At 46.9% G+C, this 27359-nt stretch overlaps 4 protein-coding genes across 4 annotated transcripts; all 4 read left to right on the top strand.

Annotated features, from left to right (window-relative positions):
• Positions 1 to 2009: 2009 nt before the first annotated feature.
• LOC308321004 (succinate dehydrogenase [ubiquinone] flavoprotein subunit, mitochondrial-like) lies at positions 2010 to 4029 on the top strand (the record flags this gene model as incomplete). Its single annotated transcript, XM_080771771.1, has 1 exon — positions 2010 to 4029. One exon carries the CDS (start codon positions 2010 to 2012, stop codon positions 4005 to 4007), a length of 1998 nt encoding a protein of 665 aa, XP_080627897.1. The 3' UTR covers positions 4008 to 4029.
• A 1481-nt stretch (positions 4030 to 5510) lies between these two features.
• LOC308321903 (succinate dehydrogenase [ubiquinone] flavoprotein subunit, mitochondrial-like) lies at positions 5511 to 7416 on the top strand (the record flags this gene model as incomplete). The annotated part of the gene is made up of 2 exons (XM_080772997.1): positions 5511 to 5613; positions 5759 to 7416. 2 exons carry the CDS (start codon positions 5511 to 5513, stop codon positions 7414 to 7416), a joined length of 1761 nt encoding a protein of 586 aa, XP_080629123.1.
• Positions 7417 to 10314: 2898 nt separating this feature from the next.
• Positions 10315 to 12272, top strand: LOC308321904 (succinate dehydrogenase [ubiquinone] flavoprotein subunit, mitochondrial-like; the record flags this gene model as incomplete). The annotated part of the gene is made up of 2 exons (XM_080772998.1): positions 10315 to 10480; positions 10615 to 12272. The coding sequence occupies 2 exons, from the start codon at positions 10315 to 10317 to the stop codon at positions 12270 to 12272; spliced, it is 1824 nt and encodes a 607-aa protein (XP_080629124.1).
• Positions 12273 to 15810: 3538 nt separating this feature from the next.
• LOC308321006 (delta-1-pyrroline-5-carboxylate dehydrogenase, mitochondrial-like) lies at positions 15811 to 17522 on the top strand (the record flags this gene model as incomplete). Its single annotated transcript, XM_080771773.1, is given in 3 exon segments — positions 15811 to 16251; positions 16295 to 16591; positions 16593 to 17522. Coding segments are annotated over 3 exon segments (1668 nt in total).
• Between the last annotated feature and the right edge of the window lie 9837 nt (positions 17523 to 27359).

Genomic DNA, 27359 nt, shown 5'->3' on the forward strand with positions numbered 1-27359 from the left:
CCAGCTGCTGTCCTTTCATTCCATGCCAGCATTTGTGGTGAAGGGTAAGTTGATTCAGATAAAAGATGCGTTTGTACATCTTGACACATGTACGTGCACACACACTTTGACAATGCAATTACTATACTTGACAATGTTATGTACAGACTTTGTTTTTGGGACAAGCTAGTACTTATTTCGAATCGATCTGGAAAATGGGATAACTAGGACTTGACATTTTTTATGTGTTAAAATAAATAAATAAGTGTCTTCCACAACAAAGCTGTGGGTGTAAACGATAAAGAATCTGCTTGTAATTCTGTTTTTATTGTTTTCCTCAAGGCTTGACACCAAGAAGGGGGGGAAGTCCCGCCTCGTTGTCTGGGCCAGCCAATGGCCAGCTGGGCCCAAACGGATCTAGAAAGATGGCGATTGGACTGACAGGCTTCATCTTACGTCAATATCAGACCCGGAGAACGCTTTTTCCATATTATTTTACAGTCTATGGTTGGTTCCTACAGCCGTAGGTGGGGAGAGGAGGAGTTGGAGGAAGACTAGAGTGACCTTGGAGTTCAATGCCCTTCACTGCAGTGACCTTGGAGTTCAATGTCCTTCACTGCAGTGACCTTGGAGTTCAATGCCCTTCACTGCAGTGACCTTGGAGTTCAATGCCCTTCACTGCAGTGACCTTGGAGTTCAATGTCCTTCACTGCAGTGACCTTGGAGTTCAATGTCCTTCACTGCAGTGACCTTGGAGTTCAATGCCCTTCACTGCAGTGACCTTGGAGTTCAATGTCCTTCACTGCAGTGACCTTGGAGTTCAATGCCCTTCACTGCAGTGACCTTGGAGTTCAATGTCCTTCACTGCAGTGACCTTGGAGTTCAATGTCCTTCACTGCAGTGACCTTGGATCTATCCACCGCTTCAGAGCCAAGAACACGATTATCGCTATCGGGGGTTATGGGTGTGCCTTTTTGAGCTGTACGTCCCAGTGCTGCCCACTGTCCATTACAACATGGGAGGGATACCTACTAACTACAAGGGACAGTGACCTTGGAGTTCAATGTCCCACACAAAGCCCCGAGTCCTTCACTGCAGTGACCTTGGAGTTCAATGTCCCACACAAAGCCCTGAGTCCTTCACTGCAGTGACCTTGGAGTTCACTGCAGTGACCTTTGGAGTTCACTGCAGTGAATACACAGACAAACATTGGATGCCCATCAAGCTGGACGGGAACAAAATATGCAGCTGTTGAGAACGGCGGACTAAAACTATGACAAAAAATGTTCGTAAAATCAGGCATTACGACGGTCGACGGCACCAAGGCCGGGAAGGCCCTGTGTGTCAGTGGTGTCAGATCAATTTGGAAACCATGCCCAAATATGGAGTCGTACGTCATAAATATGTCATAGACACTAATGGCACTTTTTCAACCAATCAGCTTAAGAGAGTTCGGGAACCTCCATATATGGGCAGGTGTTTTGACCAGTCAGTTTTGGGAGAGTCCAGAGATCTCCATATATTGGCATCGAAGGGAAGCAGATTCCCTCACTCTCTAGAGTCGTTCTCTAGACCCACCATCTAGATTTATTCTTGAACTTTGGCATGTTGTAGCTGCTGATGTATTTCACAAAGCTTCAAATGGTCTGTCACTTTCAGGACTAGCTGGGACATTTAGAAATTGTTGCGAACGCAGTGAGCACTTACTATGAGACCTAGCAGATCATGTCTGTCTGTCTGTTTGTCTGTGTGTGTGTCCGTGTCCCCCCCCTTTGTGCCCATATATGGAGCTGAGTGATTTGTTTTTGGGGACTCCTTATATGGTTATGGCTGAGTCATGGTGACATCAGTGTGATCCCCAAAGCAGCTATACGTCCAAAACCCAAATATGTACGAGCTGTGTTCGCTTCCCGCGTTTGCACGTCTTACTGGTAGTAAAAATCTCTATCTTTATACTTTTTTAAATTGTGACTTTAGAAAATTAATATACACGGTTTATGTTGACGGTTCGACCTTCCATTGGACATGTCATGGCTAGCATACGTCTTGCATCCCGGCTCCTTTCCAAAAGGATACTACACTCCAAAACTAAAACACTAAAACCTGGTGCTGCTGCTGCTCAGGGGTCCAAGAACTTTCATTTCTCAATCTACGGCAAGAAGAACGCCACAGTGTCTGATGATCTCTCCACGCAGTACCGTGTCGTGGACCACGAGTTTGATGCCGTGGTGGTAGGTGCCGGAGGGGCAGGACTCAGAGCCGCTTTAGGCCTGTCGGAGGCCGGATTCGACACGGCGTGCGTCACCAAGCTGTTCCCCACCAGGTCTCACACGGTCGCCGCGCAGGGCGGGATCAACGCCGCCCTGGCCAACATGGAGGGAGACGACTGGAGGTGGCACTTCTACGACACCGTGAAGGGATCCGACTGGCTGGGAGACCAGGACGCCATCCACCACATGACCGAGCAGGCCCCGGCGGCCGTGGTGGAGCTGGAGAACTTTGGCATGCCGTTCAGCCGCACGGACGACGGGAGGATCTACCAGAGAGCGTTTGGAGGCCAGAGTCTGAAGTACGGAAAGGGAGGCCAGGCGCACCGCTGCTGCTGCGTGGCAGACAGGACGGGACACTCCATGCTGCACACTTTGTACGGACGCTCGCTTCGCTATGACACCAGCTACTTTGTGGAGTATTTTGCTCTCGATCTGCTGATGGAAGACGGGGAGTGTAAAGGAGTGATCGCTCTCTGCATGGAGGATGGATCTATCCACCGCTTCAGAGCCAAGAACACGATTATCGCTACCGGGGGTTATGGGCGTGCCTATTTCAGCTGTACGTCGGCCCACACCTGTACGGGAGACGGCAATGCCATGGTGACGAGAGCCGGTATGCCCTGCCAGGATTTGGAGTTTGTGCAGTTCCACCCCACTGGTATCTATGGCGCCGGCTGCCTGATCACGGAGGGTTGTCGCGGCGAGGGAGGAATCCTGATAAACAGCGAGGGAGAGCGCTTCATGGAGCGCTACGCCCCCACCGCCAAAGACCTGGCCTCCAGAGACGTGGTGTCCCGCTCCATAACCGTCGAGATTAGAGAGGGAAGAGGCGTTGGCCCACAGAAGGACCACGTGTACCTCCAACTGCACCACCTGCCTCCTGAGAACCTGGCCACCAGACTGCCCGGCATCTCGGAGACAGCTATGATCTTTGCTGGAGTGGATGTCACAAAGGAGCCCATCCCAGTGCTGCCCACTGTCCATTACAACATGGGAGGGATACCTACTAACTACAAGGGACAGGTGATCACCCATACCAGTGGAGAAGACCAGGTGGTGCCTGGCCTGTATGCCTGCGGAGAGGCGGCGTCTGCCAGTGTCCACGGGGCCAACCGGCTGGGTGCCAACTCCCTGCTGGACCTGGTGGTGTTTGGCAGAGCTTGTGCCATCGCCATCGCCGAACAGGATAAACCAGGAGAGAAGCTGTCCCCTCTGAAGCCCAGCACGGGAGAGGAATCCGTGGCCAATTTGGATCGGCTAAGGTTTGCCGACGGAGGCCTGAGAACCTCAGAGATTAGACTGGACATGCAGAAGACCATGCAAAACCACGCTGCAGTCTTCCGTACAGGCTCTGTTCTAATGGAGGGATGTGACAAGATGGATGCCATCTACCAGTCCTTGGAGCACGTCAAGACCTTCGACAGAGGCATTGTGTGGAACACGGATCTGGTGGAAACGTTGGAACTTCAGAACCTCATGCTGAACGCCGTTCAGACGATCCACTCGGCGGAGCAGAGACTGGAGAGCAGGGGAGCTCACGCCAGAGAGGACTTCAAAGACCGCATTGATGAGTATGATTACTCTAAAGCTCTCAAAGGCCAGGAGAAGAGGCCCTTTGAAAAGCATTGGAGGAAGCACACACTGTCCTATGTTGACCCCAAGACTGGAAAGGTGACTTTGGAGTATCGCCCCGTGATTGATGGCACTCTTAATGAACAGGATTGTGCCCACATCCCTCCTGCCATCCGCTCTTATTAAGAAGACCACCTCTCATCTCCTTTCCTCACAAACCCTGCTCCACTAATCAAGTTAAGTCTGTGCTTCTCTATACAAGATACGCATGCATGCACGCATGTCATCATACATCACATTTCGTGCTCAGCCAGTCAAATAAATTCTGTGGTACACACAGACACACAAAGCCGGCATAGGAGGGGCTTTAATAGTATGTGTGCTTTTCGTGAGGCTAATTTGAAACTACGCCACTTTGCTTGCTTGGGTATCAAACTGACGCGGTGCAAAGTTATTGCATAGTGCATAGTGATATCTTTCCTTTCACATTATACATGATTTTTAACATCAATGCAAAGGTGACCTCTGACTTAACACCCATACAGTACCATACCCACAGAGTGTCTTATAATAGGAATGTGTATGTAGGGTGGACAAATCATGCCAATGTCTCCTTTTAGGCCATGTATTTTGTCATGAGAAACCTGTTTCCAAGCATTTGAATTTTCTACTGTATTTTGTATTTTCTATAAATGTGTACTTTGACTTCATAATTCTGAGCATTGTAACACCCCCACCATTCTGGAACAATTGTACACTAGTTAACCCATTTGTGTTTTAAACATTGTTATAATTTAGCTTTGAAAAAAGCAGATCTCGCTACGAGCTCGTAGGTCTGCTATTTTTGAAAAATTGTGAAAATGTGCCTCAAATCGTTGCTTCTGAGGGGGTCCGTGGAACAACATATTTCCAGATGGGGGTCGGCGGCATATTGCATATAATTTTTGGGCTCCTTGACTTGAAATATTGAGAACCACTGATATAGAAACATGAGGTTTTTCAGAAAAATAGTAAGCTCAACTGAACCAGAAATAGGTCTATACGTTAGTGTGAAAGACCCGTTTACAAAAGAAAAGAAAATCAACTGGTCTCCTAGTAGCCTTTAAGCATTATAGGCCTACTCAATGGACACTTGGGCACATTTTAAAAATGTATCCAATACAGTGTGTAAATCTGTACAAATTTAAAAGTTAAATTCTTAGATTCTGCTGATGATGACCTCTCCAAATTGTCATAATTTCAGGTCCTTAAACGGGTGGGGTCCTCTAGATGTCGCTCGTGCCTTAAACCTTCAAATAGGCCCTTAAACGGTTACTCCCACTCCCCCTCCTCTAAATCAACGGGCGGCACTCTGAGAACCCCTTACCCCTTCCTTCTAAAAAAAACCCACATGTCCCCTGCACTTTCCCCTTCATCGCCGCTGTCACTCACTGTGTAACACCTGGGTAACGTTGCTAACACCTCCCTTCCTGATCCTGCTACTGACCTGATTCCTAACCCCTAACCCTAACCATCTCACCCCTGATTGGTCAGCAGGTACACTCCACGCCCTCTCCCTGATCCGAAGGATCCCCTGGACAACCCCTTCACGACCAGCAGCGAGTCTTAACTCCCTTGGGGCCACACGCTCCCCTTAAATGCAGATACTGGTCGAACCCCGCTCGATCGACCGGATCGACACAAGATCCCATGTCCACACCGGGACGGAACACGCCCTACAACACCTCAGGGACGAGGGCCTCCCCCAACACGTCTCCAGCCCTGACGGGGTTTCGTGTGACACCCTTCCCCCGTACGTCCCCAGTACACGATCCAGATGGAACGGGACCACTTACGGCCTCTCAGACACCCCCCTCTCCTTCCTTTCTCCTTTTTCTCCCCCCTCCTCCTCCCCCCCCTCCTCCCACCTCTCACCCCACTGTCGTCGCACACGGCAGAACCTGAGGGAGACGACTGGAGGTGGCACTTCTACGACACCGTGAAGGGATCCGACTGGCTGGGAGACCAGGACGCCATCCACCACATGACCGAGCAGGCCCCGGCGGCCGTGGTGGAGCTGGAGAACTTTGGCATGCCGTTCAGCCGCACGGACGACGGGAGGATCTACCAGAGAGCGTTTGGAGGCCAGAGTCTGAAGTACGGAAAGGGAGGCCAGGCGCACCGCTGCTGCTGCGTGGCAGACAGGACGGGACACTCCATGCTGCACACTTTGTACGGACGCTCGCTTCGCTATGACACCAGCTACTTTGTGGAGTATTTTGCTCTCGATCTGCTGATGGAAGACGGGGAGTGTAAAGGAGTGATCGCTCTCTGCATGGAGGATGGATCTATCCACAGCTTCAGAGCCAAGAACACGATTATCGCTACCGGGGGTTATGGGCGTGCCTATTTCAGCTGTACGTCGGCCCACACCTGTACGGGAGACGGCAATGCCATGGTGACGAGAGCCGGTCTGCCCTGCCAGGATTTGGAGTTTGTGCAGTTCCACCCCACTGGTATCTATGGCGCCGGCTGCCTGATCACGGAGGGTTGTCGCGGCGAGGGAGGAATCCTGATAAACAGCGAGGGAGAGCGCTTCATGGAGCGCTACGCCCCCACCGCCAAAGACCTGGCCTCCAGAGACGTGGTGTCCCGCTCCATAACCGTCGAGATTAGAGAGGGAAGAGGCGTTGGCCCACAGAAGGACCACGTGTACCTCCAACTGCACCACCTGCCTCCTGAGAACCTGGCCACCAGACTGCCCGGCATCTCGGAGACAGCTATGATCTTTGCTGGAGTGGATGTCACAAAGGAGCCCATCCCAGTGCTGCCCACTGTCCATTACAACATGGGAGGGATACCTACTAACTACAAGGGACAGGTGATCACCCATACCAGTGGAGAAGACCAGGTGGTGCCTGGCCTGTATGCCTGCGGAGAGGCGGCGTCTGCCAGTGTCCACGGGGCCAACCGGCTGGGTGCCAACTCCCTGCTGGACCTGGTGGTGTTTGGCAGAGCTTGTGCCATCGCCATCGCCGAACAGGATAAACCAGGAGAGAAGCTGTCCCCTCTGAAGCCCAGCACGGGAGAGGAATCCGTGGCCAATTTGGATCGGCTAAGGTTTGCCGACGGAGGCCTGAGAACCTCAGAGATTAGACTGGACATGCAGAAGACCATGCAAAACCACGCTGCAGTCTTCCGTACAGGCTCTGTTCTAAAGGAGGGATGTGACAAGATGGATGCCATCTACCAGTCCTTGGAGCACGTCAAGACCTTCGACAGAGGCATTGTGTGGAACACGGATCTGGTGGAAACGTTGGAACTTCAGAACCTCATGCTGAACGCCGTTCAGACGATCCACTCGGCGGAGCAGAGACTGAAGAGCAGGGGAGCTCAAGCCAGAGAGGACTTCAAAGACCGCATTGATGAGTATGATTACTCTAAAGCTCTCAAAGGCCAGGAGAAGAGGCCCTTTGAAAAGCATTGGAGGAAGCACACACTGTCCTATGTTGACCCCAAGACTGGAAAGGTGACTTTGGAGTATCGCCCCGTGATTGATGGCACTCTTAATGAACAGGATTGTGCCCACATCCCTCCTGCCACCCGCTCTTATTAAGAAGACCACCTCTCATCTCCTTTCCTCACAAACCCTGCTCCACTAATCAAGTTAAGTCTGTGCTTCTCTATACAAGACACGCATGCATGCACGCATGTCATCATACATCACATTTCGTGCTCAGCCAGTCAAATAAATTCTGTGGTACACACAGACACACAAAGCCGGCATAGGAGGGGCTTTAATAGTATGTGTGCTTTTCGTGAGGCTAATTTGAAACTACGCCACTTTGCTTGCTTGGGTATCAAACTGACGCGGTGCAAAGTTATTGCATAGTGCATAGTGATATCTTTCCTTTCACATTATACATGATTTTTAACATCAATGCAAAGGTGACCTCTGACTTAACACCCATACAGTACCATACCCACAGAGTGTCTTATAATAGGAATGTGTATGTAGGGTGGACAAATCATGCCAATGTCTCCTTTTAGGCCATGTATTTTGTCATGAGAAACCTGTTTGCAAGCATTTGAATTTTCTACTGTATTTTGTATTTTCTATAAATTTGTACTTTGACTTCATAATTCTGAGCATTGTAACACCCCCACCATTCTGGAACAATTGTACACTAGTTAACCCATTTGTGTTTTAAACATTGTTATAATTTAGCTATTGAAAAAAGCAGATCTCGCTACGAGCTCGTAGGTCTGCTATTTTTTAAAAATTGTGAAAATGTGCCTCAAATCGTTGCTTCTGAGGGGGTCCGTGGAACAACATATTTCCAGATGGGGGTCGGCCAGGGCCGGCCCTGACTAAAATACTGCCCCAGGCTAGATATTTCCTGATGCCCCCCCCCCCCCGCCGCCGCCGCCATGGTGCCATGATGCACTCTTCAAATTTTGACGCTTCAAATTCTTACCAGTTTGTTGACCTGACCTGAGACTGTAATGTTAAAAATACATATTGTTTCTGTTGGGATGGCAACTAGGCTCTTCCCGACAGATTGATTGATTGAAATATTTATTAACAGTTTGCAGAATTACAGTACATTTCAAGCACAAACTCAATACAAAGACTGTTAACTGTGAGTGGACGACCCAAATAAGCATTACACTTGTTTACAACAGGGTCCACCTTGTTCAATTCATCAAAACATTTAGAGACATACAAATAGACACTTCTATATAGTAACAGCAGACATATGCAATTGACAAGTCAACATTAGACACAGACTAAAGCTTCTATATTGTTATCCATTAAAAACAGGTATTTTTTTTAAATAATACAAATGTAATATGTACTGAACAGATTATAAATTGGTGGTAGTATTAAATAGGAGAGTGTTCCACAAAATGGTTCTCTATTGTGATCCTCTCTCAATTCTAAAAAATAATATCAGTATCATAGCATATCATTTTAATCACTGTAAAAAATATATATAATAATTAAACCAACCACCAAATGAACCCTTACAGGACTAATTTAAATTCAAAGTTACTAACTTTGAGTGTACAATTTGTTGAGATTGAAATTGAAACAATGGGCTGGCTTTGCTTACTGGCTAAAAGTAAACAAAACCATTTGCCCTCAGGGGGACAAATAAAGTTGGGCTCTTGGGAAATTATCAAATTAACTTATTTGACATTATATGCCCATATATTTACTCATTCTCAACTAAATAAGCTAGCTAATAGCAAGTCTGACAAGTGACAATGACAACACAACATGCAGTAGCAGCTAGCTTGTTGCTACTTGTTTAGCTCAAATAACTAGACAGTTTATTCATGATTCACTGTTTAGTAATCACATTCATACCTCCCGTTTTTCATCCAATTCTTTTTTTTTTCTTTCTTCCCTGATGACCAGAGGGTTGGTTTGGCCTCTTGGACATCACAACACCAACAAAAAAAACACCACGACGAGTGGACAACACAGTACTTTATTTGTTTATTTTCCCCATCAGTGCACCATGCCGTTTGCCCTGTAGGTTAGGCTGGGGGCGGGGGAGGGGGCATTCCACCGGCCACACCCCCCACCCCTGGCTGGCTGGATTTAGTAGCAGGGGTGGGGGGGCAGGCAGCAGAGCAGAACAGCCACAGAAACAGCGTCAGCTCAGCTGTTTTGCTGCGCGCAGCGCTTGAAAGCGAAAGTATCTGTGACTGGGCTCTGCTGCCCCCGTCCCCTCCTGATGCCCCAGGCTATTGCCTGACTTGCCTGATGGCAGGGCCGGCCCTGGGGTCGGCGGCATATTGCATATAATTTTTGGGCTCCTTGACTTGAAATATTGAGAACCACTGATATAGAAACATGAGGTTTTTCAGAAAAATAGTAAGCTCAACTGAACCAGAAATAGGTCTATACGTTAGTGTGAAAGACCCGTTTACAAAAGAAAAGAAAATCAACTGGTCTCCTAGTAGCCTTTAAGCATTATAGGCCTACTCAATGGACACTTGGGCACATTTTAAAAATGTATCCAATACAGTGTGTAAATCTGTACAAATTTCAAAGTTAAATTCTTAGATTCTGCTGATGATGACCTCTCCAAATTGTCATAATTTCAGGTCCTTAAACGGGTGGGGTCCTCTAGATGTCGCTCGTGCCTTAAACCTTCAAATAGGCCCTTAAACGGTTTCTCCCACTCCCCCTCCTCTAAATCAACGGGCGGCACTCTGAGAACCCCTTACCCCTTCCTTCTAAAAAAAACCCACATGTCCCCTGCACTTTCCCCTTCATCGCCGCTGTCACTCACTGTGTAACACCTGGGTAACGTTGCTAACACCTCCCTTCCTGATCCTGCTACTGACCTGATTCCTAACCCCTAACCCTAACCATCTCACCCCTGATTGGTCAGCAGGTACACTCCACGCCCTCTCCCTGATCCGAAGGATCCCCTGGACAACCCCTTCACGACCAGCAGCGAGTCTTAACTCCCTTGGGGCCACACGCTCCCCTTAAATGCAGATACTGGTCGAACCCCGCTCGATCGACCGGATCGACACAAGATCCCATGTCCACACCGGGACGGAACACGCCCTACAACACCTCAGGGACGAGGGCCTCCCCCAACACGTCTCCAGCCCTGACGGGGTTTTGTGTGACACCCTTCCCCCGTACGTCCCCAGTACACGATCCAGATGGAACGGGACCACTTACGGCCTCTCAGACACCCCCCTCTCCTTCCTTTCTCCTTTTTCTCCCCCCTCCTCCTCCCCCCCCTCCTCCCACCTCTCACCCCACTGTCGTCGCACACGGCAGAACCTGAGGGAGACGACTGGAGGTGGCACTTCTACGACACCGTGAAGGGATCCGACTGGCTGGGAGACCAGGACGCCATCCACCACATGACCGAGCAGGCCCCGGCGGCCGTGGTGGAGCTGGAGAACTTTGGCATGCCGTTCAGCCGCACGGACGACGGGAGGATCTACCAGAGAGCGTTTGGAGGCCAGAGTCTGAAGTACGGAAAGGGAGGCCAGGCGCACCGCTGCTGCTGCGTGGCAGACAGGACGGGACACTCCATGCTGCACACTTTGTACGGACGCTCGCTTCGCTATGACACCAGCTACTTTGTGGAGTATTTTGCTCTCGATCTGCTGATGGAAGACGGGGAGTGTAAAGGAGTGATCGCTCTCTGCATGGAGGATGGATCTATCCACCGCTTCAGAGCCAAGAACACGATTATCGCTACCGGGGGTTATGGGCGTGCCTATTTCAGCTGTACGTCGGCCCACACCTGTACGGGAGACGGCAATGCCATGGTGACGAGAGCCGGTCTGCCCTGCCAGGATTTGGAGTTTGTGCAGTTCCACCCCACTGGTATCTATGGCGCCGGCTGCCTGATCACGGAGGGTTGTCGCGGCGAGGGAGGAATCCTGATAAACAGCGAGGGAGAGCGCTTCATGGAGCGCTACGCCCCCACCGCCAAAGACCTGGCCTCCAGAGACGTGGTGTCCCGCTCCATAACCGTCGAGATTAGAGAGGGAAGAGGCGTTGGCCCACAGAAGGACCACGTGTACCTCCAACTGCACCACCTGCCTCCTGAGAACCTGGCCACCAGACTGCCCGGCATCTCGGAGACAGCTATGATCTTTGCTGGAGTGGATGTCACAAAGGAGCCCATCCCAGTGCTGCCCACTGTCCATTACAACATGGGAGGGATACCTACTAACTACAAGGGACAGGTGATCACCCATACCAGTGGAAAAGACCAGGTGGTGCCTGGCCTGTATGCCTGCGGAGAGGCGGCGTCTGCCAGTGTCCACGGGGCCAACCGGCTGGGTGCCAACTCCCTGCTGGACCTGGTGGTGTTTGGCAGAGCTTGTGCCATCGCCATCGCCGAACAGGATAAACCAGGAGAGAAGCTGTCCCCTCTGAAGCCCAGCACGGGAGAGGAATCCGTGGCCAATTTGGATCGGCTAAGGTTTGCCGACGGAGGCCTGAGAACCTCAGAGATTAGACTGGACATGCAGAAGACCATGCAAAACCACGCTGCAGTCTTCCGTACAGGCTCTGTTCTAAAGGAGGGATGTGACAAGATGGATGCCATCTACCAGTCCTTGGAGCACGTCAAGACCTTCGACAGAGGCATTGTGTGGAACACGGATCTGGTGGAAACGTTGGAACTTCAGAACCTCATGCTGAACGCCGTTCAGACGATCCACTCGGCGGAGCAGAGACTGGAGAGCAGGGGAGCTCACGCCAGAGAGGACTTCAAAGACCGCATTGATGAGTATGATTACTCTAAAGCTCTCAAAGGCCAGGAGAAGAGGCCCTTTGAAAAGCATTGGAGGAAGCACACACTGTCCTATGTTGACCCCAAGACTGGAAAGGTGACTTTGGAGTATCGCCCCGTGATTGATGGCACTCTTAATGAACAGGATTGTGCCCACATCCCTCCTGCCATCCGCTCTTATTAAGAAGACCACCTCTCATCTCCTTTCCTCACAAACCCAGCTCCACTAATCAAGTTAAGTCTGTGCTTCTCTATACAAGACACGCATGCATGCACGCATGTCATCATACATCACATTTCGTGCTCAGCCAGTCAAATAAATTCTGTGGTACACACAGACACACAAAGCCGGCATAGGAGGGGCTTTAATAGTATGTGTGCTTTTCGTGAGGCTAATTTGAAACTACGCCACTTTGCTTGCTTGGGTATCAAACTGACGCGGTGCAAAGTTATTGCATAGTGCATAGTGATATCTTTCCTTTCACATTATACATGATTTTTAACATCAATGCAAAGGTGACCTCTGACTTAACACCCATACAGTACCATACCCACAGAGTGTCTTATAATAGGAATGTGTATGTAGGGTGGACAAATCATGCCAATGTCTCCTTTTAGGCCATGTATTTTGTCATGAGAAACCTGTTTGCAAGCATTTGAATTTTCTACTGTATTTTGTATTTTCTATAAATGTGTACTTTGACTTCATAATTCTGAGCATTGTAACACCCCCACCATTCTGGAACAATTGTACACTAGTTAACCCATTTGTGTTTTAAACATTGTTATAATTTAGCTATTGAAAAAAGCAGATCTCGCTACGAGCTCGTAGGTCTGCTATTTTTGAAAAATTGTGAAAATGTGCCTCAAATCGTTGCTTCTGAGGGGGTCCGTGGAACAACATATTTCCAGATGGGGGTCGGCGGCATATTGCATATAATTTTTGGGCTCCTTGACTTGAAATATTGAGAACCACTGATATAGAAACATGAGGTTTTTCAGAAAAATAGTAAGCTCAACTGAACCAGAAATAGGTCTATACGTTAGTGTGAAAGACCCGTTTACAAAAGAAAAGAAAATCAACTGGTCTCCTAGTAGCCTTTAAGCATTATAGGCCTACTCAATGGACACTTGGGCACATTTTAAAAATGTATCCAATACAGTGTGTAAATCTGTACAAATTTCAAAGTTAAATTCTTAGATTCTGCTGATGATGACCTCTCCAAATTGTCATAATTTCAGGTCCTTAAACGGGTGGGGTCCTCTAGATGTCGCTCGTGCCTTAAACCTTCAAATAGGCCCTTAAAAGGTTACTCCCACTCCCCCTCCTCTAAATCAACGGGCGGCACTCTGAGAACCCCTTACCCCTTCCTTCTAAAAAAAACCCACATGTCCCCTGCACTTTCCCCTTCATCGCCGCTGTCACTCACTGTAACACCTGGGTAACGTTGCTAACACCTCCCTTCCTGATCCTGCTACTGACCTGATTCCTAACCCCTAACCCTAACCATCTCACCCCTGATTGGTCAGCAGGTACACTCCACGCCCTCTCCCTGATCCGAAGGATCCCCATGACAACCCCATCACGACCAGCAGCGAGTCTTAACTCCCTTGGGGCCACACGCTCCCCTTAAATGCAGATACTGGTCGAACCCCGCTCGATCGACCGGATCGACACAAGATCCCATGTCCACACCGGGACGGAACACGCCCTACAACACCTCAGGGACGAGGGCCTCCCCCAACACGTCTCCAGCCCTGACGGGGTTTCGTGTGACACCCTTCCCCCGTACGTCCCCAGTACACGATCCAGATGGAACGGGACCACTTACGGCCTCTCAGACACCCCCCTCTCCTTCCTTTCTCCTTTTTCTCCCCCCTCCTCCTCCCCCCCCTCCTCCCACCTCTCACCCCACTGTCGTCGCACACGGCAGAACCTGGTCCATCGTGTTCACCCACTGGGTACATCCAAGAAACGACGGTACTACGTCTTGTCTCCGCTGGGTCCCCAGAACCTCAAACGAGCCCCCAGCCCGCTTCAAACTGCGACCATGCCCCACGGCACGTCGACCAGAACCCAACAGTCCTCCTCGACCCGAGACCAGTAGCGAGAGACCCACACACTACCAAACGCCGGCGTCAGGGTGTTTTCCAAACCCGCCGTCCCGTTCAGAACATAGGCAGACACGGGATCCTGCCTCGACCACGAGGACACAGGATTTGGACCCTGGTTCCAAGAGCCATGTTCAGGGATGCACACAGGAGACGTACAAACGTAAGTACTCTAACCCTTCCCCAAACAGGCAATCTAGATGCGGGTAACCCGCGAGGTCCCTGAACACACGACGAACGCGTCCCCCCCCGCCCGATAGGCCAGCAGCCCACACGATACATAAGACTATCCCATGCAGATACGATACACACCCCGTAGGTTACATACATGACCGCTCGACTAGCCCATCACGGTCCAACACCAGCCTTTTCGGGCGGCATGACGTCTCTCCCACAAACAGCTCGACTGAGCACTCCCCCCTAACACCCGGATTCAATAGAAATCCCGAGTGGGCACTACTTCCCCCGAGTGGGCACTACTTCCCCCGAGTGGGCACTACTTCCCCCGAGTGGACACTACTTCCCCCGAGTGGGCACTACTTCCCCCGAGTTGTGGGCACTACTTTCGTCCGAGTGGGCACTACTTTCGTCCAAGTGGGCACCACTACTTCGTCCGAGTGGACACGAGTACAGTTAGGGCTGTGGGCACTACTTCCAAACTACTTACTTCCCCCGAGTAGGGGGTCCGGTCTCAGAAGACAAGAACATGCACTCCCCCCTAGGAAAACTGGACTGGACACTACTTCGTCCGAGTGGGCACTACTCACTTCGTCCGAGTGGGCATTTCGTCCGAGTGGGGGGGACTTGAAGTCCTTCTCGCAGGCTATTTTTAGCCCCAATGTATCTAAAATGTATCAAACCTTCTGCGAGAAGGACTTTAAGTGTGTGTTCCCATGGGGGGGGGGGTGTGTGTGTGTGTGTGTGTGTGTGTGTGTGTGTGTAAAATATGTCAGAGGCAGATTGCAATGTATGGTCTTAAAATCAATTGTGATACTCGTCACTCTTTTCTTTTCTTTTAGACTGACGAAGGACCAAAAGGACCAGGGACAGGCAGAGCCAAAAGGACCAGGGACAGGCAGAGCCAAAAGGGGGTCTGGCAGGGTAAGACATTTCAAATTAGTAGGACAAAGTTTCAAAACAAAACCATGCACAAAATGTGTGATTTGTTAGTGGTAGGTGTCAGGATTAACATGTGAACGACAGCAATATTTCTATCTCTTTCTACATTATTGTGACGCCGTGGTGTGACTAAGTGGGACATAAACATTTATATTTATAAATATCTAATTGTCTGTCTGTCTGTCTAGAAGCAAAGAGGAGCCTGGCCATCATAAAATATGTCATCGACCACGTTGAGGATGCTGAGGGTGAGACAACCAACCCTAGTAAAGTGAAAAGAGGTACTCTCATTTGCGACTAAAAATATCAGTGTGCGAGTTGTACTACTCGTACTAATACTACAGCAGAATTTCCAAATATGGACACCTGTGTCATACAGTAAGTGATGTCACACATTACCACCACCTATGCAGGATCATAGGTGATTAACCTACTTTTCTTGTGTTAATTACTACTCACCCCATTGACCTGAACTTCTCTAAGGTGAAAGCATGCTGCAAGTGAGGCCGCTCCTCTGGTCTTGGAGAAGAGGATTCAAGACATTTCCCTATGCAGTTGAGGTAAAGAATGAACCAATCCTGGGATTCAAGGATAGCAGTCCAGAAAGAACAGAACTCCTGAAGGCCTTGGATGACCTGAAAGGGAAAACAGAGGAGATTCCCTGTGTTGTTGGAGATGAACATGTGTGGACCAAAGACATCAGATACCAGTCATGTCCTTTCAATCACTCACATAAGGTTGCCAAGTTCTGCTATGCTGACAAGGAATTGCTCAACAAAGCCATCTTGGCCTCGGTGGCAGCGCGAAGAGAGTGGGACCTGACGCCAGTCCGGGACAGAGCCCAGATCCTCTTCAAGGCTGCTGATGTCATCAGCGGCTTTAGAAGAGCTGAGATCATAGCCAAGACTATGATTGGACAGGGTAAAACAGTGGTACAGGCAGAGATTGGACATGATTGGACAGGGTAAAACAGTGGTACAGGCAGAGATTGACGCTGCTGCAGAACTGATTGACTTCTTCAGGTTCAACGCCAAACACGCCATCGAGCTGGAAGGCCAGCAGCCATTAGCTGCTCCATGGGTCACGAACACTGCTCTGTATCGTGGACTGGAGGGTTTTGTAGCTGCCGTTGCTCCTTTTAATTTCACAGCTATTGGTGGAAATCTGGCTGGCACCCCTGCTCTCATGGGTAATGTTGTACTGTGGAAGCCCAGCGACACAGCCATGTCAGCTAGCTATGCTGTCTACAAGGTCCTGCGGGAGTGTGGCCTTCCCCCCCAACATCATCCAGTTTGTCCCAGCTGACGGACCTGTGTTTGGAGACACTGTCACCTCCTCACAGGACTTGGCAGGCATCAACTTCACTGGCAGCGTCTCAACATTCAAACGTCTTTGGAAACAGGTGGCTCAGAACCTGGACATCTATAAGAACTTCCCTCGTGTGGCAGGAGAGTGCGGCGGGAAGAACTTCCACTTTGTTCACTCATCTGCGGACATTCAGAGTGTGGTGACTGGGACTATACGTTCGGCATTTGAGTATGGAGGCCAGAAGTGCTCGGCCTGCTCCAGGATGTATGTACCCGACAGCAAGTGGCCCCAAATCAAACAGCAGCTCCTGGCCATCCACAAACAGATCAAAGTGGGAGACCCTGTAGATGACTTCAGCAGTTTTTTCTCAGCCGTGATTGATGATAAGTCTTTTGCACGTATAAAGAAGTGGCTTGATCGGGCAAAGTCCTCCCCTAACTTGACCATCATCGCTGGGGGAAACTGTGATGATAAAAAAGGCTACTTTGTGGAGCCCACCATCGTTGAAACCAAAGACCCACAGGACGCCATCATGTGTGAGGAAATCTTTGGGCCTGTTCTGTCAGTCTATGTTTACCCCGAGAAAAACTACAAAGAGGTGCTTCATCTGATAGACAACACCTCCCCATATGCCTTGACAGGGGCTGTGTTTTCTCAGGACCAGAATGTGATTAATGAGGCAGCCAAGATCTTAAGAAATGCTGCAGGGAACTACTATGTGAACGACAAATCCACTGGCTCTGCTGTCGCTCAGCAGCCATTTGGTGGTGCCAGAGCTTCAGGAACCAATGACAAACCGGGAGGTCCCCACTACATTTTGAGGTGGACATCGCCACAGGTAGTCAAGCAGACGTACGTCCCGCTCACAGAATGGAAGTACCCCTACATGGGCTGAGAAGTTAACAAAGTACTATATAACCCCATCCCAACCCTGCCCCTCGACACCTGAAACCTTTAGCTTCATCATAAGCCATGTAAGTCGGCATCTCCTGTCATACTGTACCTTTTGACCATCAAAGTCTCAGTTTTACAAACAATTGTATTTAATAAATATATATTTATACTACCAATACTATATCAATAGACTTTTGTTGGTGCCAAATGTAAGTCACTCATCGGTGCTGTGAATAAAACAAAAACAATTATCACATGCATTCACTGCATTGCTATTATGTTTACAGCCCAATAAATTGCAACTGGCGTAGCTAAATGTGAAAGAACCAAAAACCTACAAGCTCGTAGCGCGCCACTCGGTGGCATGCTACAATCTTGTAGATCTGCTATTTTTCAATAGCTAAAGCATAACATAATGCTAACACCAAAATGGGGTTCCCGCCCAAAATGGGTTGACTTCATAATGATATGATTTAAAGTTACAAATGGGTGTCACCAAACTTAACGTTTTGTCATGGGACACACAATGTACTCATTTTGTATCTTAGAACTATATTTACTATTGCCATTCTTTTTCTTCTTCTTTTTTTAGCAGTTTTGCCAAATCTGTCGGAACATTCCCAGCTACTGTCCTTTCATTCCGACTAATGGATTCAGATAAAAGATGCGTTTGTACATCTTGACACATGTACGTGCACACACACTTTGACAATGCAATTACTGTACTTGACAATGTTATGTACAGACAAGCTAGTACCGCTTTGTCCATATTCTTTTACAGTCTATGGTTGGTTCCTACAGCCTTAGGTGGGGAGAGGAGGAGTTGGAGGAAGACTGCAGTGACCTTGGAGTTCAATGCCCTTCACTGCAGTGACCTTGGATCTATCCACCGCTTCAGAGCCAAGAACACGATTATCGCTACCGGGGGTTATGGGCGCGCCTATTTCAGCTGTACGTCCCAGTGCTGCCCACTGTCCATTACAACATGGGAGGGATACCTACTAACTACAAGGGACAGTGACCTTGGAGTTAAATGTCCCACACAGAGCCCCGAGTCCTTCACTGCAGTGACCTTGGAGTTCAATGTCCTTCACTGCAGTGACCTTGGAGTTCAATGTCCTTCACTGCAGTGACCTTGGAGTTCAATGTCCTTCACTGCAGTGACCTTGGAGTTCAATGTCCTTCCTATGAAAGAATTTCCATTACACATTCCTTCTCTCCAGAAAAGCCTGAATATAAGACCCAACATATTTCACTTGAAAACCCCTGAAGTACAACTTGTATTTTATTTAAATACTCAAAATTATATTGTTACTATTTTATTTATGAAGTGGAATCATGACCTTGGAGTTCAATGTCCCACACAAAGCCCTGTGTTTGGAATGAATCTGTCCGTCTCGCTCAGAGCTGACTATCAGCAGCACAATGGCAGGTAAGTGTGGTGACAGGTGGTGCAGTGGTCGATGTCCACCATTAGACAATAGACACATAGGGCTCTATTGTTGTTGTTTTGACATCGCTGATGCATTTCAGTGATTAAAAACTGAATGAATGACTCCACGGTTTGTTTACAACAGGAGTATCTCCATCATGGCCGCGGGGCGCGGTACCGCCCACTTTGTGACGTCGGTGCAAGGCCTCTATATTCCAACAGGAAGTCCCGCCTCCTACATTGTGCAGAGGGAGAATTGCCGAGTGACTCGACTACATCGTACGTGACTTTGACTGCATCAAAATGGTAAGACAGCAGGAAAAGAGATATTACTTTTACCTTTGCCCTCTTCGTGGTGGGTGTTTGGGGATACCCACGAAGACCCATTTCTCCTCCTAAAAACGTGTTTAGTACTCCGGCCGGCTCGAGCTGCTGCAGTGCAGACCGACACAGCACAGCACAGCACGGCTGTAGCTAATGCTATCTGATTACACCAACCAGGCAGGCAGGCTAATGTTAGCGTAGCAGCAGCCCAGCCTTTTACCGTCGTTGAATCTTACAATCGATGCCTCGTTTGCTTCAACTGCTGTAGAGTTTGATTGGAAAATGGTGGTGGTACATTGCACTTCTGCAAACTATTAATGTGTAGCCTATACTTTTTTTTTTTTTTTTACAGATTGCAGGCATATGAATGGCAAAGTTTTGGTTTCCAGTCCTTGGGGCGAATCACCAAGCTACCTGGAATCAAATGATAAGTGATTTGACTTTTCAATAAAAACGTTTTGGTAGACGAGTGAATCAATGAGTGATTTTCTTTTAAAATATTAAATTTCCTATCAACTGGGCCATGCTGATCGGCATCTTCTCCAATTGTCCCGTGAGAGGTTCTGTGGTGCAAAAACGTAAGTGCGACTAAAATGCATTCGTTTTTTTTATAGCGTCATTGTTTCTGTAATTGAAATGAATCATTTAAAGTCCCAGCCCTAATCCAAATAATAAACGTGAACAAGTAACTGCATTGGAAACCAGTTACACGAACACGCACATGAAAACGCTATAATGTGCATACCAAGTTGCTAGGTGGCGGTGAGTGACAGACTGCCTGATAGACCAGTTTGTACCAGAAGAACATCGCACAAGTATTTGGGCCCCCCTTCCGTCATGTTTGCAAATCAATAATATATCAGTATTCTGATATTAACCCGAGGGCCACATTAAGTGCCTTTAATCCAAGGCACTTTACATAGATATGCATTCACCCATTCACACACCGATGCCAGAGGAAACCATGCAAGGCACCAACCTGCACATCAGGAGCAATCAGGGGTTCAGAGTCTTGCTCAAGGACACTTGAGCCCGGGTTCGAACGTCTGAACCACCGACGCCCCAATGACATTTCTTCTAGGGCTGTCAAATGATTACAATTTGTAATGAGAATAATCACTTCAGCTTAAAAATGAATCCCCATTCGAACCATGTCCAAAAATATGCCATGTTTTTTCTGTGTATTGTTGTGGCAATGGAAAGATAAGGCGGATATATACATTTACATAATATGTATGTGTTATTCTTTATAACAATGCAGTGTGGCAGGATGGTGTGTCTCTGTGATTAGAGTCTCTGTGTAAATAGTTTAGCCATTTATGGCAATAACAGTTTTTTTCCCCATCATAGTGGATGGGATGCATGGGGCGGGTCATGGATTAATTGCGTTACATTTTTAAACTCCAGTTATTTTGACAGCCCTAATTTCATCATTAAGTTCTGTTTTGTACTGAAGGCTTTATTTGTAGTCCTGTGTTTCCATAATAATTGCTTTGTTTCAGGAGTTACGATGGATCAAATCTGCCAACAGCATCCAGCACAAAATGTACTTTTTAACCTTCAGCACTTGTTAGACAATAACTCAATTCTATACAACAGTCCTGGGTATTTTTACACTAGATTAGGTCTACCATAGCCTACTGCAGTGTAGACCCACACACGGTAAAAACAACATCCCTTTCATTACCAACACTGCTATATTTCCGACAGGGGAAACGGAAACATGAGTATTTTTTAACCGAGTAGTGTGCTGTACCAGGCATGACTAAATGCATGTGATGTCGCACCAAATGTTTGTGGGGGGGCATGAACAGCAGCGATAGCCTCTGTTAGCAACAGTGCTAACAGATGTGCTAGCAGCTAGTGACTGCAGACGCAGAAGCAGCACTAGGCTTGCTTTTGCTTATAGGCTCATGTCGCTCTTTCTTGCTACCAGCAGAGTGAGCAGACGGGAGCACAGAGAGAGAGTGATTGTGTGAGAAACTTTATTTTCTTTTAGAAAACAAAAATCACTGAAGCTATTCTCATTTCTGTTTGAGCATGTAGAACTCCTGAATCTGTTGCTGGAGGCGTGGTTATGTGTAGGGGTTTTTCGACACGGCTCATTCTCCTTCAGTGTGTGATGATCAGTCTGTGTTGTGAACACTTCTCTGTTCTGCTAATTTTGCTAGACCTCGGGTCCCTCCGCCTCGCTACCGATTCACAACTTCTGCAGTATGCGTCCATTGTTGGGTCTAAAAATACGGCTTCCTGGCTGTGAGTCAGGGTTTGTGTAAGCCTAGCCCCTCTCGGAACCCTACATAAAGCTTTTATGAAATTTGATTGTCGCTTTATATAGGGTTCCTGGCCATGCTAAGCTTTTCTAATGCGATTGTTGGAACGCGGATATAAACAAACTCATCGTTTCGTCGATCGGCGCGCTATTACCACGTTGTTTCCTGTGTTTGCTTACGAATGTGCGAACTATAAGTACCTTACATACCTCTGATAAAATCTCCTGTGTCGCGGAAGCCGTTAAGTATTTTTAATCCATGTTTGATTAAAAATGTCGCTTTGATTTCTTCTTGTTTATTTACCGTTTATTGTACCGCCTCCCGATGTGCGGTTGGCTTTGCGGGCTACGTCCCTGCCTCTGATCTGCTCCGTCATAGCTATAGCACCACTAGCTAGCCAGATAGGCGGTACAATGAGGTGTCAATAAACAAGGTAGGAAGAAGCGACATTTTTAATCAATCATGGATTAAAAATACTTAACGGCTTCCGCGACACAGGAGATGTGTCGGTATGGTATGTAAGGTACTTATAGTTCGCACATTCGTAAGTCAACACATGAAAAAACATGGTAAAAGCGCGCAGAATCGTTTCTCATGGCGTGTTTACACGTGTGTGTGCGTAACTGGCGGCAGCCCAGCGTGAAACAGGACCCAATGGGTAAAGTAATCAAAGTGTCAGAAACTTTACTACATTTGGGTTCTGCTTGCGGGGCTAGTGTAAGCCTTCACTGGCAGAGACATGCGGTCACTGAATAACAGTTAAGTACGGTAATGACGTTTCTATGTTTTGTATATATAGAGGCAGTGGCACTGAAGGCTTGAATTGGTTTGTTTTAGTTTTTGTGGCCCAACATCATAACATGTGGTTTCATGTTTTGAGACAGGAGTGTTTGGACCCAAAACAGACTCATTTTAACAGCATGGCTGGGATTAATGACTGCTTTTGAGTTTTGACCAGTACGGTCTGCTCACATCCAAGCAAGATATGTTGTAATAATATAAATTAAAGCCACGGCAGGAAACGGCAAAGGAATTATCCCCCCACATAGGAGAATAACACTTTGCAAAAAGAAAGGGTGCTGAATAAAGATGAAATCATATAAATTAAAAAATATTTGTCTGAGCCACGGCAAGAAAAGGCAAAGGAATTATCCCCCCACATAGGAGAATAAAACTTTGCAATTTTTTTTTTATCAGTATATAGGCTATGCCGAATCTTTTTATGATGTGATTTTATTTTTTAAATGACTTTAATGACTTGAATTGAATTGAATGACTTGAATTACTTCAAACAGTGAAAGAAAGGCTTCTCAAAACGCACAAAGCATTCGCTTTAATTTGCATTAAGATATTCTCGCATAAATAATGTATTTTTTGGGTCCTATATTATAGTATGGTAATAGCCCCCACGCTAACGTTTATAATCTTTTTATAATTCTCGATTTTATGTGCCGAGCAGATGGAGGGTTGAAAGCCCATCACAGATATATTATTCTCTTCTCTGTACGATGTGTGGAAGTGGGTGAAATTAATTGATTTAGTTTATTTAACCATTACCCAGCATGCTTAGAGTGTCGAGCGGCCAATCAGAGTCGATCCGCCATTTTGGACATTTTGTTTACATTTTTGAAAAGTGAAGTTTTGAAACTGTATAGGCTGCCGTTCGGTCCAGGAAGCACCAATCACGCCAAAAGTGGTCCCATTGCAAAGCCACTAGTTAATTTATAATACAGGTTTCATTACTGTGCGTCGTTTGGTTGGGGAGCTAAAATTGTTAGAGTGAAGACATGTAAAAATCGGTTAGGATAATTAATCCTGTGCGCTTTTGTTTATAACAAGTCCAAGAAAGAGCAGATCTCAAAGTGCCAATTTAAAGATCTTTTCATGATGATTTTTTTAATATTTATTACAACCATGTGCGATTTTATTTGAGCCTTTAAAAGACAATCCCGATTTTCCCGATGTTCGCCTTCATCGGCCTGTAACTCAGGGTATGAGCATCCCACAGTAACCAAACGCATGTTAGAGTATAGTTCAAAGGCTTGTGAATCCATAGGATACTTCAGCGTCCTTGAGGGCCCTTTGGTTCGTCCACTAGGGGTGGGTGAAATTTGTAAACAAAGTCGTTTTTTGGAATTTTGAAAATAAAAAAAATCTTTAAGGGTTTTTTTTATCCTTAACTCTCACCCTAACCCTTTTGTGACCCTTCCCTTTAACTAATTCGGTGACGCTGAGTCGATTGGTGCAGGTCTCGAGTGGCCACGACACTTGGAAGTGGGTGAAATGGCCTTTTAACGTCCATGTATTCATGTGTTTGCTTGCAGCATGCAAAGTTAGAGCTGTGTAAAGGCCAGCCAATAGGAAGACAGGGTTTGTGTGTGTGTGTGTGTGTGTGTGTGTGTGTGTGTCTGTGTGTGTGTGTGCGCGCGCTCAGGGCCCGGTTCCGGCGAGCCACCCCGCGTCTGAAACGGTTGAGAAATGACAGAGTTACGTGTTTCCCCAATTGTCTCCATTGACTTTCAATGTGTGTGTGTGTGTGTGTGTGTGTGTGTGTGTGTGTGTGTGTGTGTGTGTGTGTGTGTGCGTGCGCGTTCGTGTGCGTGCGTGTGTGAGAGGTGGTCAACTTCACCTTGAATCATTAACAATGTATCATTTTCACATGGCTAATTTATTGAAAGTTAAAACCACACTGACTCAATGAGAGAATTCGTTCAGACATACGGTCCGAACAAATTGCTCTATCGCAAAAAGTAAAAGTCGAATGCGATTTTTGTTTTCGCCGTGAGTGACCCGAGACATTGAGGTACGCCGTGTGCGACCGTGGTATTGGTACGATAAAAAACGTGGTTATAAGAGCGAGTTAAGAAATTGTGTTTGTGATGAAAAAATTGCTGACTCATTCAGGCAGTTAACATGGAGCTTTATGACACATTATGATGGTACACCTGTCGCTTTCAGGGCTGTAGTTCACGTACCGTATGCATCTGGGCTATCTTTGTGACATTGGGTGAAAGAGGACGAGTGTGGCTACAAAATTACCGAAACCCATGCGTGTAAAGTTAATATTTTGGCCGTGAGGACGATTTGTTCTGAGAATTTCGGTACAGTCTTCACAGTGGCTTCTCACTCTGAGCTGGTCTCTGGGCGTGCGACACTGTGAGTCGAGATTTTTGCTCAGACCAAACACACTTTGAACTGCGATAGCGGGCAAACCGTGCAACGTATTCGAATTTCGTCTAAACCACAACAAAGTTGATGGCTTCGTGTGCTGTTTGACGTTTAAATCGTGTTTAACAAACAACAAAGCTCTCCCAAAACTAGCTGCTCCCATCCCACCTATTAACCCCCAACACTGTATCAATAAGTCAATATGGTATAGTATACAAGATGATGAACATACATCGGAAGAACATCAGGCCGAGCATCATGACAGACGTGAGAATGCATTAACAACATTGTCAATACATCATGACAGAGTACAAACATGCACTTGAAAATAGTAAATAGTACATTTGCCACATGATGTAGGGAGAGAGAGAACAATCCAAACAATAGGAGGCATTTAGAAGCAGGAGCATGGTATTTGGAGATGGGTAAAGATAGACACTTAAAAAATATTGAAGGAGTTAATGGATCTGAGGGAACTGGGGAGATTGTTCCAGTCGACAGGAGCTTTAAATTTAAAAGCACGCCGACCAACTACTTTTCTGATGTTGGTGGGGACTGTAAGGTAAAGATGGTCAGTGTGCCTCAGGTTGTATGGTGAGCTGAAGGGACGTAGATATTGTTTTAAGTATTCCGGGTAATTGAAGTGTATGCATTTAAAGATAAATAGAAGCCAGTGAGAGTGTCTTCGAGCTTTTGGTGTTAGCCAGTTGAGGGACTCGTACAGGGTACAGTGGTGGGTCATATAGGGACACCTCAGTATAAATCTACAGAGATTGTTGTATGTTACGTTGAGGGGATAGAGGTGTGTATCGGAGGTATTTTGGTAAACAATGTCAGCATAGTCTAAGATAGGGAGAATTAGTTGAGAGATGATTATTTTCCTGACCTGAAGGGTGAAACAGTTAATTGATCGATATAACATTTTCAGACTGAAATTAACTTTCTGGATAACAGAGGTGATGTGAGGCTCGAATGTCAGTTGAGGGTCGAGCCAGAGGCCGAGATATTTAAATTTGTCAACCATTTCGAGCTGTGTGCCGTCAGCAAATGTAATTGCTAGAGGCAAAGAAGTTGGTCTTGTGGAAAAGAGCATGCTAACAGATTTATTTTTGTTTAATATCAGCTTGTTGAGATGGAACCATCTTTGAACTGCATCAAAGTCAGCCTGTAATGTACACTGGATTTGGGCAATGTCAGAATTTGATGCGTAGATGACTGTGTCATCGGCATATAATTGAATTTGGCAATCGGAACAGATTGTGGGTAGGTCATTAATAAAAATGGAGAAAAGCAGAGGCCCCAGGTACGCCTTTCTCTATAATTTTAAATTCAGATCGGTTCCCCTGAAACGAGACACACTGACGTCTAAGATGGAGATATGAATTAAACCAGAGAACTGATTCTCGGGAGAGACCAATGGAGTATAATTTGTCGAGGAGTAGGTAGTGGTCTACAAGATCGAATGCCTTGGTAAGGTCGATAAATATAGCACCTGTGTGCATGCCGTTTTCGAATGATGAAAACATATCATTTGTAAATTTTAGGAGTGTTGTAGTGGTGGAAAAATTGGGTCTGAAGCCAGATTGAAATGGAGATAGAATGTGAAAGTTATTGGCATACTTGGAGAGTTGTTTAAAGATTAACTTTTCAAAAATCTTTACTGTGCTATTTATAATAGAAATTGGTCTATAGTTGTTGAGATCATGAGGATCTCCAGCTTTATGTAGGCGGGTGACACTGACACATTTCCAGATTGACGGAATTTCACATGTTGATAAAGAAAGATTAAATAAATGAGAGAGTGGGAATGAGAGAATATGAGGTGCAATTTTCAGGAATTTGATCTCTAAACCATCAGGACCAGCAGCACCTGACCGTAACTCCTGGATTGCCAGTTCGACATCAGTTGGAGTGATTTTGGCAAAAGAGAAGGAGCTACCAACTCTGGGATTATTCGGGGGGGCATGAGATTGGGAGCTGCAAACAGAGGAGAAGTGGTGACTAAAAGCATTGGCTATTATGGAAGGATCGCCAGTTAGCCCGTCATTGATCTTAAAGAGATTTGGAGTTTTACTTGTTTTATTAAATGTTATTAATTCTGTTCCAGAATTTTTTGGGGTTGTTGAAATCATTATTTAGACAGTCCTTGTAGAAATTTGCTTCTGCATTTCTAGTTTTGGTTTTACATGTGTTCCTTAAATGTTTATATGTGTTCCAGTCAGACGAATCATTTGATGATCGATATTTTAGCCAGGCTATCTGCTATAATGCTATCTAAGTCTGTGCTACGGGCCATGATGGAGTCTGAAAAGGTGGGTTTTCAGACTACATCACCCTGATGTCAGTCAGTTGGAGTAATGACATCATCACACACACGACGTCACAATGCCATCATCACAACCATGTCCTTGAAAATGAACCATCGAACAAATACGACCTCTATTTAGAAACATTTTACCGAACGATTATGTAGCCAGTTGTGACTTCCCCATCAAAGCTTTTCATCAACACTGCTGAACATAATATTTCAATGTTCTATATAAGGGGGATCAACAGTAGTCAGCTTTCCTGATTGGCCAACCCAACTCATCTTCTGTGTGGTTGTATACAACTCTGTGTGACAGTTTGTCCCACTGAACCA

The sequence above is a fragment of the Protomyctophum bolini genome (assembly GCF_963924005.1).
Source record: "Protomyctophum bolini genome assembly, chromosome: 9".
NCBI lineage: Eukaryota > Metazoa > Chordata > Actinopteri > Myctophiformes > Myctophidae > Protomyctophum > Protomyctophum bolini.